Source organism: Enhydra lutris, unplaced genomic scaffold (genome assembly GCF_002288905.1).
Source record: "Enhydra lutris kenyoni isolate GAN:26980312 unplaced genomic scaffold, ASM228890v2 scaffoldscaffold27, whole genome shotgun sequence".
In the NCBI taxonomy this organism is placed as follows: Eukaryota; Metazoa; Chordata; class Mammalia; order Carnivora; family Mustelidae; genus Enhydra; species Enhydra lutris.
In genome coordinates, this window is record NW_019154111.1 from 19,264,577 (window position 1) to 19,284,446 (window position 19,870).

Consider the following 19,870-nt stretch of genomic DNA (forward strand, 5'->3'; position numbering starts at 1 on the left):
CAGCCCTGGTACGAGGTGGTGGCAGCTTGGACAGATGGCAGTGGTGGCTGGAGAAAAGATAATCCAAGAGACATATTGAAGTGTGCCCATGGACGAGAGGTAGGCTGTGAGAGAGGAGGAAGAACCCAAAGCACTCCAAGATTTTGGCCTGAGCAACTGTAATGTGAACTTGTCATTTGCTGAGATAAAGAAGACAGTGGAAGTTGGGAACTGCAGTGGAGTAAGAGGAGGAGCTCAATTTGGAGCAGGCTGAGTTTGAGCAGGGGACAGTTGGCTATGTAACCGCGATTCAGGCAGAAGTCCTGGACTAGCAATACAAACTTGAGAATCACCCACGTACAAACTATAGGGAAGAGATAGCAGTGTGAGTCGTGTAGACAGAAAAGAGAAGCGTCCCAAGGAATGAGTCTTGGGGACTCCAACATGGAGAGGTTAAGAGATGAGAAGGAACCAGCAAAAGTGAAGGAAGTGGCTAGTCAGACTGCCAGGAAAACCAGGCAAGTGTGATTTTCTGGAAGCCAACAGGACAGAGCGTCACCAGAGACAAAGAGAGAGTTGTCAAAGGTTGCTCGTAGATCAGTAAAATGAGCACCACGAATACTGACTATTGGATGTAGCAATGTAGACAGCCTGGTGAGATTAATGAGAACAGTTGTTTGAAGTGGTAGAAACAAAATCCTGTTTAGAGAAGGTTCAAGGGCAAATGGGAAGAGAGCAAATAGAGATGATGAGTGGAGGAAACACTTTTCAAAGGTTCAGCTGTCGGTGGAAGAGAAATAGGGGCAGAAGTTGGGAAAATTTTTGTTAAACGGTAAAACCAATAGTATGTTAACAAACACCCATTATTTTAACCACATTTACTGATTAATGTGTATTATCATATGTTAAGCTAATAATTTGAAACCAACACTTTAATTGTGAATGGATATAATACAAAAAAAGAAAAAAAGAATCCTTTTTTGGATTCTTTTGGATTCATACGGAAACATGTGAGCTTTAGCTGTAAGCATTTACACAGAGCCTTGCTTCAGGATGGGAAGAAGTCCTTCCAAAGTCACTCACAGAATGCTGCTTTTACCCAGAAGACAATTTCTTTTTTTTTTTTTCTTTTCTCCTCCTCTTTTTTTTTTTTTTTTAAAGATTTTATTTATTTGTTTTTGAGAGAGAGAGAGAGAGAGCACGAGCAGGGGTGGCAGGGAGAGGGAGAAGCAGACTCCCCGCTGAGTAGGACTCGGGACCCTGGGATCAGGACCTGAGCTGAAGAAAGACGCTTAACCCACTGAGCCACCCAGGTGCCCCAGAACACAATTTCTTACCAAAAACTTCTGAAGTCAGAGTAAGCTTTTCCAAAAACATAGACAACACATATTGGATGACTAATATTACTTCCAAAGAACCATGACTGTAACGGCAGATTTTTTTTTTTTTGGCCAGGCTTCTCATACTGAATGTTTAACCTCATTTTAAATAATGAAAATAATTAAAGTCTCCTTAAACAGCAGAATGAAAATATAATATCCCTTAAAAATTAATGTTAAATCCACCCATTTTTTTGTCTGTGCTCATAATTTTTTTTTTTAAAGATTTTATTTGTCAGAGAGAGAGGGAGAGAGAGCGAGCACAGGCAGACAGAATGGCAGGCAGAGGCAGAGGGAGAAGCAGGCTCCCCGCCAAGCAAGGAGCCCGATGTGGGACTCGATCCCAGGACGCTGGGATCATGACCCGAGCCGAAGGCAGCCGCTTAACCAACTGAGCCACCCAGGCGTCCCTGTGCTCATAATTTTAAAACTTCAATAATTTAATTCATTTCCTATATAATTGTATTTTAAAATCTGATTCTCCCAAAGGAAGTCCCACAAGAATCTTAATCATGGCTTACGGCTACTTGTCTGTTCTTCATCAGATCTCACGTTGCTGCCTCTAGCTATTATACAATAAAATATTAGCTTTTTAAACTTATAATAGCCTGGTTAATAGTCTACCAAGCATCGCTATTTAGTTCAACAAACACCTTCTTTCTTCAGCATCTTCTTTTTTTTTTTTTTTAAGATTTTATTTATTTATTTGACAGAGAGAGAGAGAGAGAGATCACAAGTAGGCAGAGAGAGGAGGAAGTAGGCTCTCTGTCTTCAGCATCTTCTAATCAAACATCTGCATATTATCATTATTTTCCTCAGATGTGATGTTTTCTCTTAATTTTGTATTTCTTCAATTATAATGATTCCATTTTGTCCTGGAGATGTTAAAACATTTCAAAATAATTTCTTTCTTTTTTTTTAAATATTTTATTTATTTATTTGACAGACAGAGATCACAAGTAGGCAGAGAGGCAGACAGAAAGAGAGGAAGGGAAGCAAGCTCCCTGCTGAGCAGAGAGCCTGATGCGGGACTCAATCCCAGGACCCTGGGATCATGACCTGAGCTGAAGGCAGAGGCTTTAACCCACTGAGCCACCCAGGCACCCCTCAAAATTATTTCTTAAGTCATCTATGATTCAATATTACTACAATACACACTAAGTTAAAATAATGACCTTTTTGTTCAGTATCATGATTAGGTATTTCCTTGCATCTTTTGTCCTATTCTAACCAGGACTGATTTTCCTGAATTGGGTTTCTCACCCTTCTTATCTGTAGAATTGGGAAGTCAAAGAAGTCTGTGTGAATAATTTTTATCTGTCTATTATTCTCCTAAGTAAATTATTTTTATTGCACAGAATGCTAGCTTCTATAGCATTTCATTAAACCTTTGCCCCGTTGTGACTCTTGTTTTTATCCATCTATTTCTTCATAATCTTTTCATGTTTTGCCTGTCTTATTGTGCCCTCTCCAACTACGCTGTCAATGAGGCCAGTGGTCCAAAGAGAACAAACTCTGATTCCTGTCACAAGATGTAGTTTTAGAATGTCCCTCTCAGTCCCCCACAGGGTAGAGCATAACTCTGCTTTTCCAGCATTTTTTTTTTTTTTTAAAGCTTGAAGGTATCAAGAATACTGGTGTCTTTTCCAAGGAAAGTAGCCTTAACTCTACAGATCTGCTGCCATTCAAAAATGTTGATGCATTGGATCCACAAGAAAAATTCTGACAATGGAGCTATTGACAGCGACAGGTAACCAGCTGCTGTGAAATACACATATAGCGCTTTCTCCCAGCTTGAATCAAACAGGATCTCACGTTATCTCAGATCTTGTTCTTGGTAAAAAATAAATAAATAAATAAATAAATAAAAGAAGGATAAAAGGAACTGAGAGAAATGCTCTTGGCTGGCCCAGGCTGGAGTGTTGGAGGGATGAGGAGGTGTTAGAGAGAGGGATCCGGTATCTTTTTGTTTCATGAAAACCCGGGCTTGACAGGAAACATAGGGAAAACTTAGCCACAGAAATGGTGTATCCACTGTGCAAGCCAACCAGTAGATTCTCCCACCGCTACTCCGGATAAAGAAACTTATAGTTCTCTTTCTCTCATGTTTCTGGCCACAGTCATCTTTCTTCCCTTCTTCTGTATTCACTATTGTACTCGATTCCAATCACTTAATTTTCTTTCTTCAAAGTCTGAATGCCAAGAGGAAAAGCCCTTAGGAAGTTGTCCATGATCGTGTGCCAATTCAGTTCAAAATCTATATAGACTCTTGGACCTGTTAAAATGAGAATGTAATTTGATTGACCTACTTTTAGTTTACCATTTTAAAATAAGAGGGATTGAATGAATTTGAGGGTGAACTGAATTCTAATTCCAAATGCTGGAAACGCGATCCCAAGTTTCTTCTGCTAAAGAGGGTGCTGAACGAGCTGAGGTGGTGGCAACACTTCACATTGGACAGGATAGATCCTACCGGATTTCCTGTTTTTGAAAGTTTTTGAAAAGTGACTGCATTGGAAGGCACTGCATTTACTGATTTACACTGTAAGTATTCACTGAGCACCTACTATGTGGGACAGGGGTCTTTAGAGCCCAGTGCATTTCTTTCTTAAGACAGACTCCTTCAGGGAAGAGAGCTATGGAAACAACTGAAATACAAGGTAAGTGATGTTTCCCCTTTTCTGGCAAAGAACAGAGATACACTAGTGAAGATTTCACAGCAGGGGTGAAAGATAAGGGGGGTATGCAAGGGACCACAAGTCACCAAAGAAAAAGGAAAGGCTTGAGCCAAAATGAAAGGAGGACAGATGTGGACTTCCAGCTCAAGCTAGACAGGTAGCTGGAGTTCAGTTTTTGAAGCACCTCGTATACCCTTGTAAAGAAATCAACTGACATCAAGGGTGACATGAACCTATGGGTCCTTCCTAATGATGAGTAGAAACAACACAAAATCCCATCCATTATTTTCTTAATGGTTTCCATGGATGGAGACCCTTATTCCTCTATTGTGTTTCTTTACTTAAGTCAGTTTGCAGAAGAATTTCTTTCTGACAATTACAGGGATACACCATGCAAGAGGAAAAGTCCTTCTCCTAAGATGCAAGTTCCTAAAAGCATTCCAATATCCAATGCTATGAGTTTGCAAAAGCCTTTTTTTCCCCTTTAGATTTCCTTTTTTTTAAAACGTTTTTAAAATTTAAATTCAATTAATTAACATATAATGTGTAATTGGTTTCAGAGGTACAGGTCTATGATTCATCAGTCTTACATAATACCCAGTGCTCATTACATCACACACCCTTCCCAATGTCCATCACCCAGTTGTCCCCTCCCTCCACCGCCCCCCCCCCCCCCCCCCCCCCAAAACCCCCGTTTGGCAAAATGCCTTTTTTTTTTTTTTTTAAGATTTTATTTATTTATTTGACAGAGAGATCAAAAGTAGGCAGAGAGGGAGGGGGAAGCAGGCCCCTGCCGAGCAGAGGGCCCGATGTGGGGCTCGATCCCAGGACCCTGAGTTCATGACCTGAACTGAAAGCAGAGGCTTAACCCACTGAGCCACCCAGGCGCCGCTGGCAAAATGCCTTTTTAACATTGGCCTGAGGCAAGCAATAATTTATGACAAACACATAATGACTATAGTGTGTTTACTGAATTGTATACATTTTGGCAAGAGAACAGGCTGGTAAGGATTTTCCTAGGTTAACAGGGACGTGTCTGTGCTATTTTGCTGGCTCTGTGCATGTGTGTGGATGATATTTAATAAGGTGCAACTTTCCAACGAATTGGTATGTATAGGGTTCACAGGTAACTAAGCAAGAACATACCTAATATGCAAAAACTCTCCATTCTTTACTACTGAATACCACAGTAGAATCTTGAGAGGGTTAAATAGTGGGACCTTAAACTCCAGTCTAAAAACCCTAACTGGGATTATACGTGAACATATTTTCTCACTGAAACTGCACAGTCTGGCATACTGGATTGTAAGCAGAATGCGATAAGCAAGCATAATTACTTCCACACAAGAAAGTCTATATCAATCTTTTCTTGATGACCTATTTTCAGGGCATTTTCTCCAGTAATGCAGTCACCCAAACAAATCTCCAGCAGACTGTGTACTCAAGTCTCAAAGCCTCACATTTAAAAAAAGAAAAAAAAAACCAACAACAACAACAACAACAAACCAACCAGCACTCCCCATGTATCTTTAAAGGAAAACTGGGTGTATAGGGGTATACTTTCTTTGCCAGCATTCAGAGAAGATCCAACCTGTCTCACTGGAAAAGGGTTTTTAAATGCCATTATCATTAGTGCAGAGATTATCAGGCTACAGAATTTTGAATCTTCACCTGCTTGAATGCCATTGAGTCTAATACAACTTAATCTCTCATCATGTTTGTAAAAACTAAGTTGTTTTATTTTTTCAAATTGACAGATTGACAGATGCTGTAAGATTCTAATTAAAAAATGTAAAGGGTGGGTGGGGGAGGGAGAGGGGAAGGAGAGAGAGAGAAGCTGCAGCCTTGGAAAGCTCCTGCCAGACAGGGAACTGGAATACTTTGTTTTATCATTTTGGGGTGGGGGTGGGGAGGTAGAGGGGTTAGTATAAAAATTTGAATAAATTACTGAGGAACAAAGAAGCATCTTGTGTTTTGTTGATTTCTTCTGCCAAGAATACTAAATAGCTAAAATGCAATGAAAGGTTGGGAAGAAAATAAATTGGAATCACAGGCAAGAAAGAAGGCTGATGAGACGGACCAAGCCATCTCTCTGGTGGGATGGATGGCGCCCAGATTGTGCTGTATCGTAAAGGATTTCAGGGCAACATGTGCTAGTCATTCTTGGCTAATTAAAAGTGATTTCATTTCATCCTTTGTGCTTCTTTCCAGGAATCCATGTTGCAGACAGCACTGACATCCCTGTCCAAAATTCTTGTCCCATTTTGATAGACTTTTAGCCAAAAATCATATGCATATTGAGTCATTCTTTGAAATATTAGCACCACGAGTTTACCTTTGTCACAAAATAGCTGCTGCCACCACCAAAAATTAAGCCTCAATTTGGGACAGAACTCCACTGTGGAAATTATGTGACATTTTCATAGCAGTAGGTGTTGAACAGAACACACAAGAGGAGTGTTTTAACTTGTACATTTTACTTGGACGTTTTGCTGCTTCCAGTATTATTTTGAATGTGGTAGTGTAGGGTAGCGAGGAGAATGATTTAAAGCATTTCAGATTAGAGCTGCAAAATCCAACCAATTTGGGGATTCAAGCTTCTCTTTGAGTGAATAATCTAAAATGAGTAATATAGATGTATCTTTTTGTTTTTGCATGGAACAAAAAAAAGGAGGGTGTGTGTGTGAGAGGACACAAAAGAGGCTTCAATCATTGAACGAAACAGTAAACATTCCATGTTCAAAAGGTGGAAGTGATGCTCATATGCTCACAGAGACATTTTAAAGATGAATTTACATCTTGGCCTCCCCTAACGACTTTCCAAAGACTTAAAATCTGATTCACACAGTCTAACATTTACCTCATTATTCTCTATTCTGGTGTGCTCCCACCAGTGTTCGTTTAATATCTGTAACCAGATTAGCTCCTCGAAGAGAAAAAAACCAGTGAAGTCCAAGCACAGTTTTAAGCACACAGTGGCTGTTCAATCATTTGGTGAAATAAGTTTCATTGATCTCACCTAGACTCGACCTCTTTGGAGAAGGACAGCACTGTATTCAGCTCACAGAAGAAACAGACCTTCCACCTCTCCTTTCTTTATGTTGGAGGCAAGAAAAAGGTCAAAAATATCCAGGACAATTTGCACCATTAAGAGTAATAATTTTCCCAAAGGATTTAATCTTTTAATGCTCAAAATAAAGCATAAAAGCACTGAGATGTAGAAAAACATACATATATATCCTTATTTATGTGTGTGTATATATATATGCATATAGATACAATAAATAATATATGCATCTCTACATGTAAATATACAAAAATACTTAAATACATATTCATATTTTGTTTATATATTATATATTTGCATTATATATGTGTATATATATGCGTGTGTGTGTGTGTGTGTATGTATATATATATATATATATATATATATATATATATATATATGCAGATCACATGTCATTTCCTCACTCTGAAAGCCAGCAAAGGAAACTACCATAACCAAATATTACTCATTAAGAATCTATTTAGGTCTATATATTAAATACAGAAGTCTTGCATCCAACTGCTATATAGCATAATATAGATATGTGTCTTCATTACACAAGTTAATATATGCCAACATTTTTATTCTTGACAGCTGCCACTTTATCCCTTTTCTAAATTTAATGATTTGTTAATTTATCATTTCACATATCCTTAATATATGTTAAGAGACACAGAGTAGGTAACAAAATCCAACTGCATTTTTCAAGGATTAAAAAAATTGCTAAAATCAATTTTAAGAATTCTGGGAAGCCTATTCTGTGGATTATTTTCATTGCACTGCTTTTATGTAAAACACAAGTTGCAGGCAATTTACAAACATACCGGTTTATGCAGTGGGAATATGATACCTTCAAGCAATCTGAAATTGTGGATATTAAGAAAGCCTATTTATTGGCCGGTGGCTGACTGAAATGCCTCAGTGGTACCTGCTGCTCATTTTTAAGAGCACAAATACAAGAATTTTAGAGGTGAAGTAAATAGTTTTGATAAGACTTGATAAAATTAGGCTGACACTGTGAATATACTCAAGATTCCTCCCAAACTTAGGGGGAAAAAGGTTGGGTTTTTTTGGTGGTGTTGTTATCACTATGACCTCTACTAAAAGAGAGAAAAACAGATCATTGTAAGTGGTACTATTTCTTCTTATGAATTCTCAAGGCCCTGAGTTAATCAGTTCAGAAGAAATGTTTAGCTTCAAATCCTACATCTTCTGGTAACAAATCTGGAGTTCTACCATTCAGTAAATGAGCAATCTTCAAGCTACCCACCTCTATTTCTCTCTTTTCTTCCCTTCCAATTATCAACTTCTGTAGAACTGTCACATATTTCCTGCCTCTACTTTTCCTTCCTGGATTATTTCTTTGACCCTAAGTGGTCCCTACTACACCCTCACCTTTCCAGGGAAGACACTCCCTTGAAGACTACCAATGACCCACTCTCCCGAGAGTGGCACCAACTCCCAGCAACTACACCAACTTCACTTATATCAAATGGGGTCATGCATTTCAAAGTACCTGTTAAGCACTGAAGTGTTATATAAAGAGGATGATACTATTATGCCTCCAAATGATCCATTACATTTCCCTTTGACTGCCATACTGTAAAAGCCTTTTAATTGAGCTTCCTGAGACCCAGTCTCGCTGTTCTAAGCCATTCTATACTGATACTTCAGTTACCTTCCTAAAATAAAGAGACCAATTCAAGTCATCCCATGACTCAAAACGCTTCAAGAGTCTCCCACTATGTACTGGATAAATTCCAAACTCCAAATCCTTCAATTAGCCATGGGAAATCCTTCCTATTTGGTACTTTTCTGCTAGTATACACCTCTCCCAATTTTTGCCTCCTTCTAAACAGCACCCTCATCCCCAGTCCATGCTTCTGTGTATACTGTTATTTTTGCCACTAATGCCCTTCCACGCCTTCCACCCTACTAACACCCTACCCAACCACCCTGCAGGGTCTACATCCAACCCCATCTCCTCCAAGAAACCTTCCCAGAATGCAGTTAAATCTTGTATCTACTACATAACCAAAACAGACTCTGATTCTAACAAATTCTACATGGAGAAAGAGAATAAACAAGACAAGGGGACAACAAGAATATGCATCATTGACAAAATAAAAGCTGTCATGTGCCCACGTCCTGATAAACGCCAACTGCCTCCCAACTCAGAGTCTGGTTCAGTTATCGTCCCACCTCCTGAGAGACTCCCATCTTTGGACCAACTCCAAGAACGCCTGGCCTCTTGAAGTTTCTCTGGCTTGCAAAGGCTATGAGGTCAACCACTGTAGTCCATACTCCTCCTTCTAAGGTTACCCTGAAACTGAAACTGCCTTAAGAAGAGGAGAGAGGGATGGGAAATCTTCCAGGGCCTTTGTCCTGTGGCACTAGCTTTGTTTTAGGACAGCATGAAACTTGCCAGTACCTCTACCTTAAGACAAATGAACTAAGATTAGCAGTATCATGAGGCTGACCTAGAATGGTGGTTTTTCAGACTCTGGCTGTACTCTGTAATCACCTGGGAAATTTCAAAAGATATATTCGTGTCTCGGCTCTGCATTCACGCATATACTTGATCCAGGGTGGAGCCTAGACATCAGTATGTTTTAAAAGTTTCCCAGGTACAGAGTCAGCCTGATCTGCTATAACAAAATACCGTACGCTGAGTGGCTTAAACAATGTTCATTTTTTCATAGTTGTAGAGCTAAGAAGTCCAAGATCAAGGGGCTAGTTGGAGAGAGCTCTTCCTGGCTTACAGAAGGCTACCTTCTCACTCTGTCCTCTCATGAAACAAAGAAAGCAAGCTCTGGTCTCTCTCTTCTTATAAGGAAACGAATTCTATCATCGGGACTCCACTCTCATGACCTCCTCTAAAGCTAATTACTTCCCACAGGCCCCACCTCCAAACACCAGACACATTGGGTGGTAGGACTTCAAAACAGGAGTGTTGGGAGGGACACAAACGTTCAGTTCACGACACCAGATAATTCCAAAGTACAGCCAGGACTGCGAACCACTGACCGAGATCAGTGGTTATCAGTTTGTTTGGTTTTTTTTGCATTGAAACAAACACAACCACCATATTGCATGTGCAGTATGCTCCTATGGGCAGACCAAGAGTCTGTACAAGTCACGTATCAGGGGAATGTCACTTTTATATATCCCATTCCAGAAATCCAAGAGGGTGAAAATGTCCCTACGGAAATCACTTTCAATTTTCTGATGACAATGTGGTTGAAAACCATGAGAAAATCTAGAAAGTTCTTTATATCTGGGCAGGATTTTGTTATGATAACCACACAATCAGGACTCCAGTGGTGATCACGATCTCTGCTTTAAAAAAAAGTCATTTTATTTAATTTCTTTTAAAGATTTATTTATTTATTTGTCAGAAAGAGAAAGAGAGAGAGAAAGCACAAGCAGGGGGAGTGGCAGGCAGAGGGAGAGGGAGAAGCAGGCTCCTCAATGATCCGGTACCCAATACGGGGCTCGATCCCAGGACCCCAGGATCATGACCCGAGCCAAAGGCAGATGCTTAACTGACAGAGCCACCCAGGCATCCCAGAAAAGGTCATTTTAAATATTTTTTTTAGTTTTTTTTAAATTTTATTTATTTATTTGTCAGAGAGAGTGAGCACAGGCAGACAGAGTGGCAGGCAGAGGCAGAGGCAGAGGCAGAGGGAGAAGCAGGCTCCCCACTGAGCAAGGACCCCAATGCGGGACTCAATCCCAGGATGCTGGGATCAAGCCCCGCATCAGGCTCTCTGCTCTGCGGGGAGCCTGCTTCCTCCTCTCTCTCTGCCTGCCTCTCTGCCTACTTGTGATCTCTGTCAAATTAAAAAAATAATAATAATAATAATTTAAAAAAAAATAAAATAAAATGGCAATATTTTCTTTTATTCCTACTCATGGTACTGAGTTGATCACTTCAGAGGAAAGGTCTAGAATCAAGCCCTATCTTGAGTTAAATATATTAGAGATTCAGAATTTAAGAAACAAGAGGTCCAGTCAGTGATGGTGAAAGAACAGAAAAATTATGGAGTAAATGTTAACAGGAAAGGCAGATAAAGAGAAGGAAAGAACAATGCTCCAAGAGTGGAAAGCTATCTGTCGTCATTGTTATTGATATTTTAATAGCAAATCCTTCTTTATTGCTAATTAATAAATTATTCTTTACAAATATATGAAGACTATATTTCCAAGGAAACTTGTAAAAGCTTTATCTTTCGCCAATGTGTACATAAATTGACCCATGCTTACTGAATGAGACCAGAAGGCTCACATTAACGAGGACCCTGCATAACTGAATTTACTCTAATATCTCTGCCAAGTATCAGAAGGGAAAACCCCAAAGAACCCAAAGCAACCTGCCCACTTTAACATATTAGAATTTTTAGGAAGAAAGAAATGTTAACCCATACTTTAAAAATCGTATTAATTACTCGGATGCCCAGCTGGCTCAGTTGGTTGAACATGTGACTTGACCTCAGGGTCGAAAATTCAAGCCACAGGCTGCGTGTAGAGATTATTTCAATCAATACATAAAAACCAAAAGAAAAAAAATTGTCAACTACAAAGCTCCCCAAATTATATTAACACAGTAAAAATATTTTTAAATAATGGTATCAAATAGTATCAGTCTCCTCCTTATCATACTCTTCATCAAGATGCTGAGCAATGTGGAGTGTTGTTGTTGGTTTTTTTAATCTTAGATTCACACGTAAAGAAAGTGAAGGTGGAAAAGAGAAGGCATACACATACACAATCTCCCAAAAGAAAGGAAGGATGGTGAGTGAGAGAAAATAAAGCAAATACCCCAATAGAAGAGCAAGTCTTTTTTCTGTTTTTAACTCCTGTGAGGATTTCTAACTCATCCCATTATCTGTTCCGTTTGCACTCAACTCAGTTCAAATCTTTGTTGAACATCCACGTGCGGGTCTAAGCTAGGCACAGCACATCATCTCTGTGATTAGTGATAAAACTGCAGACACATTCTAAAAGCATGCACAGCCACATGATAAAACTGCACTTCCTGTCCCTTGTCCAGTTTCCAGAACTGTCTAGGGCAGTTGACTGACTGAAAATACAGTCTGCATGGATTCAAGACACTTCGTTTCTCATTACTGACCAGCCCTTACTCCCACTATCTTATCCTCCTCAACAGGTGAACATGTGTGCACACACACAATGACCTGATGCCCTGCCCCCTGGGGCATAGCCAAGCTTCACTGGTACCAAGACATCTATAATTAAATGTCAAAATTGTTCCTGCCACTACACATGCAGTATCAATCATGGGGACTTTATTTTCCATGCAGAGAGTTACCGAATCTATGTGATACTCATGTGCCTTAATGGGACAGTCAAAGAAAGAGAAGCCCTGTTGCCATTAGAAGTGGCATTAAAGATGGATGGGTCAAGGTGAATGCTGACCTAACTCAAAGATCAGGATAAGAAGCAGAAGCAGGAAAGACCAGAAGAAACTGGCTGATCCCAACAGCAAAAAAGTACTGCTAAAAAGCTTCACAGACTTCTCTCTCTATGATCTTGTGCATTAAAGATTTATTAAGCACGGTCTGTAGGTGCTAAGGCCAAGAATGCTAAGTCCAGAGATGAATGAAATAAAGTCTTTGCCCTCATGGAGCTAGTCTAGTGCGGGAGACAGATACAACAAAAACAATACAGTGAATGCTAGAACAAATTATGGGACATGAGCTGTGAGGACAGAACCCTCACTCCTGAACTAGAAGCCTGAGTCCATAAAGACCACCGAGCGGTCATTGAATTTTCTTCTTCTATTGCTGCTCTCTACCCAAGGCCACCAGAACCTCTCCGTGGTTCTTATATGGTTGACGCAATACAGGACAAAGGTAATGCAACACTTTAAATAATTTTAATGACTTTAGAAGCATTTTTAGTTGTTGACAACTTCTCGTCAGTACTAACACTCAACATTTTATCCACTTTTTTGTGATTCTGAAACAGCTGTTCAATTGATATTCTGCAGTGACAGAAATGTTCTCCACACCATGCAGTGGCCATAAGCCAAGTGTGACCACGGAGCACTTGAAATGTGGCTAGTGTGAAAGAGGAACTGAATTAACTTACTTTAATAAACTTAAAATTGAACTGTCACATATGCCTAGTGGCTATGGCATTAGAAATCATAGTTCCAAAATATAAGTATTTTAGGATTTTGAAATATGATCAAATAATTTTGCCCTTAATGCCTATAACAGTATGTTATACATGTCTCAGAAGAATTACAAACGTGGATAAAAACTGATTTCCTTCATAACCTGAAACTGCTGCTAGGGCTCACTCCCAATAAAACATTAAAAGTTGAAAGCACAATCTAAACATGCCTATGTTTTGTTTAAATTGACTTTGACTTTCACCACAGGCTTTCTTGATGAAGTGGGAAACGTTCTAAAGTATTTGAAAGTTAAGATATTTAACACATTAAGAGATATTTCAGAAAGCCTGTTATTCTCAACTTGTTCTAAATGTAGAAAGTATCTTAAAAGTGAGATTTAAGGAGGGTTTTCACTGTGGAGATTGAATCAGATCAGCCGGACTGGAGGCATGATGAATGTTAGGACTGCTTAATTTTTATTGCCTAGCTGATGTCAGGCACTCAGTAAACACGTAACAAGAGTAGTTAGAATACTATGGACAGGAACATGCTACATCTGGATTCGGGTGGTTAAGTGACCACACACATTTGTCAGAACTTTCAAGATGGTACACTTTCTAGAGTAAATTATGCCTTAGTTTTGGTTTTTTGTTTTTTAAAGGGGGAAAAACATAATATGGGAGCACATGAAGAAAATCATGAATACAGAACTTCAAGAAAGCCCATGGAATGGGAAATGTAGCATCACATCTCTTAGGAAGCAAGCTAGTAAATTCCAAACAGGAAACTGGTCTCCTAGGAAAGAAAAGAGAAAAAGGTTCAGGCTCAAGAGTCAGAAGGAATGCATAGACTAAGATAGGCTGTGTGAAATTAGGTAAGTCATTTGACTTTTCTGTGTTTCACCTTCCTCAGCCATAAAATGTGTAAAATGAAGACACCTACCTCCAACAGTCTGGGGGAGAACGAAATGAGAAAATTGTACATAAAATATTCAGCACCTGGCAAACACTGAGTAGATGGTAAATGGAAATAAAACACAAGCTCCTCTTCTTGATCAAGCCCTTCTTTTGAGATCATCTGGTTTTGGACGAGGGGGTTCCGTTTCCATACCACAGTCTGAACGGTTGGTAAACGGGTGGTCAAGCAAAACTACCAGGTTAGACAGAACTCAAAGTTTGTTGGAGTAAGGGGAATGGGGAAACACAGATCATGTTTCCAGAAAAACCTGAATTTCTGCCAGAAGCAAAATTCCCACAACATAAAATTTTAAGCACGTTCCCAAATATTTAGTGCAGACATGAGAACGTAAATGAATTCGTCAATGAAATGATTTATCCTGGCAAACTTCCCTAAGTGAAAGCAAGTACAATCTGCATAAAAAGGAGAGACAGATGAAATAAAGAAAATTGCTACTCTGCAAATCAAAAGTAATTAATTTTCTGAATGGAGACTAGTTATTATTTGGGGAGAAAAAGCATGGGTATTTTCTATTCTTAGTTACAATTTGTTTTCAGAGAATAAACAGACCACGCTGAGAGTCACAACATTTTGGATTCTGCTGCTTCCATACTCAGGACAAATTAAGCAATTAATTCTTGCAAAAGAATTGGGTATAATTTGTAGTTAATGTGTTCCTTAAAGCAGTTTAAGATATGACCTAAAAGTTCAGAATCTGATTCATTACGTATTTCACAACAGTGTTTAAACACTTAAATTTAGTGTACCTTGCAAGGCTGTAACTCACTTAATTCAAAGATGCTGAATTCTCATTAGTTGAGAGAAACTGTTCCTTAAAAGCTCTTAAAACACCTACCTCTCCTCTATGACTCAGAGTTAAGCCTCCTTACAGGAAAGCCACTGCAGTTTTTCCTATTACCTGTTCAGTGGGTCAAGATTAAATAATGAGAGTTGCGATACCATTAGATTAGTTCTCCACCTAGTAGAAAACCTCTTAATTATTTTAGAGAAGGTTGAGATTCCCTTAGGGAATTATCGTGGAGTCATCTTCAATTTCTCCCTCTCTGATTCAGCATCGCCTTCAGCTGAATAACATTCAATGTGTTTAACTCATAGAATTTTTTAAAATATTATTAAGTTGGGTATTGGAAATCAAGTCCACTAAAAAACCTTGTTAGTAATCCAGAAACTTTGTTAACATTTAAATGCAAACTAGCTCAGCAGTTGTCAAAGTACGGACTTGGACCAACAGCATGACCATATCCTAGGCATCTGTTAGACAATGAAATTCTGAGGCCTCATCCCAGACTACCGAATCAGAAGCTCTAAGGAGTGGGTTCCTAAATCCGTGTTTTAATAAGTTCTCCTGGTGATTCTGATGCTTACTCAAGTGTGAGATCCATGACCTAGCTCGTTCTGGCGAAGAGTGTTGAAGCCACAGGCCAATCCAGACAGAATTACCCAAACAGAAGAACCCAAAATATATTTAACCCCCACCCACAAAAACAAAAACAAAAACAATTTTGTTCCTCTTTAGTCTCCAGTTATCCTTGATATTAATTTGGAAAGAAAGGATTTGTGCCAGTCCAAATAATTTAATTTTTTCCCCCCCGTTTGGAGAGTTATTTGAAAGAAACAATTGGTCTATATGTCCAGTTCAAAACATCAGGACATTTTATATATATATATATATATATATATTTTTTTTTTAAGATTTTATTTATTTATTTGACAGAGAGAGACCACAAGTAGTTACAGAGGCAGGCAGAGAGAGAGAGAGGAGGAAGCAGGCTCCCTGCCAAGCAGAGAGCCCGATGCAGGGCTCGATCCCAGGACCCTGAGATCATGACCTGAGCCTAAGGCAGAAGCTTAACCCACTGAGCCACCCAGGCGCCCCCAGGACATTTTAAACACAAAAAGTGGTAAAGTCATTAACTGCTAACTCATTCTTTTTTTTTTTTTTTAATTTATTTATTTGACAGACAAGTAGGCAGAGAAGCAGGCAGAGACAGAGAGGGGAGGAAGCAGGCTCCCCTGCTGAGCAGAGAGCCCAACTCGGGGCTCGATCCCAGGACCCTGGGATCACGACCCGAGCCAAAGGCAGAGGCTCCAACCCACCGAGCCACCCATGCGCCCCTGCTAACTCATTTTTAATTGCTAACAAGGAACACCTTAGTGAAAGCTGCAACTCGTTCCAGGATAATGATAAGCATGGCAGCCTAACATTCATTTAAACTGTCTTGGAGAGGTCATCCAACATGGTACCTCTCAGTTGACAGACCTTTCCTGAGCATTTATTACCTGTACCAGGCCACCTCATGGGCCCCAGGAACACTGAAGATGAGCAATAAATATATCTACAAATACTACAGTAATTGTTGAGGGAAAAATAATTGAAATGGAGGCTGCATGTTTTATTTGTAGATAATATGCTTCAGTGTTTCAAAACACATTACCCTGAAATCAAGATAGTCATCTGATTTGAGGTTGACAAGGCCCTTTGGTCAACATGAGGGCAACAATGTAAGAGGTCAACTTTGTTAAAATGGAAAGGGATACAAAAGTTGTCACCTGTCAGTCATACACACACACAAGCACATTTTGAGTTCTAATACAGGCTTATAAGCAATATCATTACATAAACGTGTGATACTATTAAACAATTTAATTCTTTACAGTTAAATTTTATATCATCAAAGAAAACACCCAATAAATCAAAATCTGTATAACTAAAAATAATAGGTTATAAATAATGCTTTATTGAGAAAAGCCTTTGCAAACCATGGAATACTGGAATGGAATATCATTCAGCCACAAAAAGGAATGAAGTACAGTTACAGGTTACAACAGGGATGAATTCTGAAAACATTATGCTAAGTGAATGAAGTCAGATACCAAAGGCCACATACTGTATGATTCTATTTATATAAAAATGCTCAATAGGCCAATCTACAAAAAGAGAAAGCTTAGCAGTTGCCAGGGCTGGGGTCAGAGAGAATATGGAATGACTGTTAATGGATTTTCTTTTCCGGGTGATTAAAATGTTCTGTAATTAGATAGTGGTGATGGTTGTACAACTTTGTCAGTATATTAAAACCCACTGAACTGTACACTTGAAAAAGATGAGCCGTGTGCTATGCAAATTATAGTTCAGTTTTTAAAAAATTCACGATATATTCAAAGCAGTAGTTTGGATGGCATACAAAGCAATATTCTCTGGTTTATCTCTGTACTATGGTGAGATTTATTTTAAATAATAATCCAAGTAACAAAAGGATCTGGCTTCCTTGTTAAAACAGATCTGTAACAGAAATGCAGATTCAACAGGTGTGTATTTGACGTGTCCAGCACTTCCCAAAAATGTCTTCCCCACTCCCCCCGCCCCCAACACCCCAGATTCAACTCTGTGGTTTTAGAGAAAACCAGGACCAGATTCTCCTGCTAGTCTTAAATGTCAACCTTGTGTATCACATCACCCCTGAGTATTTTTGTAAAGCTTTCAGAATTTAAATTATGTCCATGTATCTGTGTGGCGGAGGGCGGGGGGGGGGGGGCTGGTGGCAATTATCACCATATTTGAAATGTAACTCTCAATAGTTAGACCATGAGGATGATTTCTCCTTGTAAAGCTTACTGTGCCAAGAGCACCACCATCTATATTGAATAAAAATGTAGGTTAATATCTACAATGCATAATCTAAAATTTAAAAAAAAAAACCTTGGATCCTCAAAATGAAAAGAGTGAAAAATATGTGTATTCACCAGTTAAGAAACATTTTCTAACTTTCAGGTCAATACCTCCAAACCTATTATAGTCCATCGTAATAGAAAATCTTCATGAAGGAAAAAAGATTTTTTAAAAATAAAATGTCAAAATCCAATATTACAATCCTTCTGGAAAATAACTGGAACACTTGAATCTGCATTCCAGGTAAATAATTCTGACTGGCTGTTTCAAAGCACAATTTCACTACTGAATGTGTAACCTGGAAGGTGGAGGAGGAAAGACGAATCCATGAATAAATACATCAACCTGCAGCTTTCCTCTGACTTTGGCAGCAGTGGCAGAACATTGAAAGAAATTTTGATTGAAACTTTTTTTTTTTTAACCTAACTGCCCAGACTTGAATGTGACTAAATTAAAAGTACTGGAAAACACTGAAAAGTCAGGTTGCTGCTTGTTCCTGTTACTACCTTTTGGGAGTGTGTGTGTGTGTGTGTGTGTGTGTGTGCATGTGTGTGTGTAACTCGCATAGGGCACGTGTATTTTTTCATTCAAGCTCGTAATGAATCTAAAAGCAAAACATTATCTAAGCCGTAGCCCCGCACCTTGGTTGTAGTTCTCTTCTTCTGTGTACCTAAAAGGCTCTTTTCACACTTTGCAAAACAGGAGAGACAAGAGCTGTGCGGACAGCAACCGAGAACGAGAAGCCGCTCTCTTCTGGCCCAGCACCCCACGGGCGGACAGAAGGTGGCGGAGGTGCGAGGTGGGGAGGGAGTGCGTTCTCCCAAGCCGCTGACACCCATCGCCGCGCCGCCAGCTCCGTGGGATCCCCAGACCACCGTGCGTTTCCCCTCCTTGCTAGATGGCGGCGGCGGCAGCAAGCACCTAAGGCTCTCCAATCCCCCCACCGCGTCCCAAACGATCCCGGAGATGAAACCCCACTGAGGTCTGATCACTCACCCAGGCGGCAAACACAGAAGAGCTGGATACAAGCGAGGAAGCGCTTTAGGATTAGCATTTCCAGACGGTCCGGGGGGCCCCCACCACGCGGCTGCTCAGCTTCTTGGGGTGGGGAGGGAGGAGGCGCGAAGGAAGTGTTTTCTTCTCCAGTGTATAGATTGGTGTGAGATTGTGTGTGTGTGCGTGTGTGTGTGTGTCTGAAAAAGAGAGAGAGAGAAAGAGCGCCAGCAGAGAGACCGAGACGGAGACGGGAATAATTGGAAGCAGGACGCGCGGTGGTCGCGGGAACCCGGTGCCGCTACCCGAGGCGCATGCGGGCGGGCGCGCGGGAGTTGGTCTCCTCTGCCCGCTCCGGCCGAGGTCTGAGCGCTCCTAGCGCGGCGATGCCGAGTGCCGGGGACGCGCTCCGGCCCGGGTGTGCGCGCCGCGGCTCGGCGGGGGCGGGGGCGCAGCACCGCGCCGCTGGGAGCGTGCAGCCGGCCCGGGGTCGCGCGCGGCGGGCGGAGGAGTGCAGGGGTACCGCTGTTGCTCAGAGTCCCAGCCCCAGAGTAGCGTTTTACGTAGCGACACCTCTCCCCCCGCCTCCCCCGGTCCCTGCCCGTGGCTTCGCTGCTCTGGAGTTAGTGGAACCCGCTGGGGTTTAGAATCTTCACGGAGAAAATGTCTCTTTATTAAGACTCCTTCACCCTTTTGGAAGAGAAGAGGAGGCCAGACCCCCATTGTCCCGCACAGCCAGAGATTGACCTTTGGGGTTCGCCCCTGGAATTTTTTTTTTTTTTTTCATTTTATTGTTGTCCTTCCTGCAGATGCTAAGTGGGTACAATCAGCAAGTGGTGGGGGCTCCTGGGTAAGCTGGGCTCCCCTCTCGGTTTTCTTTCTTTTACCAAATCACCAAAGTAGTTCCCAACCCCATTACCTCTGGGGCAGTTGACTGCAAATAATCTCCGGCCCTGATTGTGACCAGTGAGACCCTGCCCCCTCCTCAGGCTCCAATCAAACTGT

The 19,870-nt window shown here is 40.5% G+C and overlaps 1 protein-coding gene across 1 annotated transcript in view; it reads right to left on the reverse strand.

Annotated features, from left to right (window-relative positions):
- LOC111151984 (protein tyrosine phosphatase, receptor type Z1) overlaps positions 1-19,052 on the reverse strand; it is a 179,361-nt gene extending 160,309 nt beyond the window's left edge. Inside the window, exon 1 of the mRNA XM_022510240.1 lies at positions 18,869-19,052. Coding sequence (XP_022365948.1) covers positions 18,869-18,926 — 58 coding nt within the window. The 5' untranslated portion in view covers positions 18,927-19,052. The remainder of the gene's footprint in view (positions 1-18,868) is intronic.
- Positions 19,053-19,870: the final 818 nt, after the last annotated feature.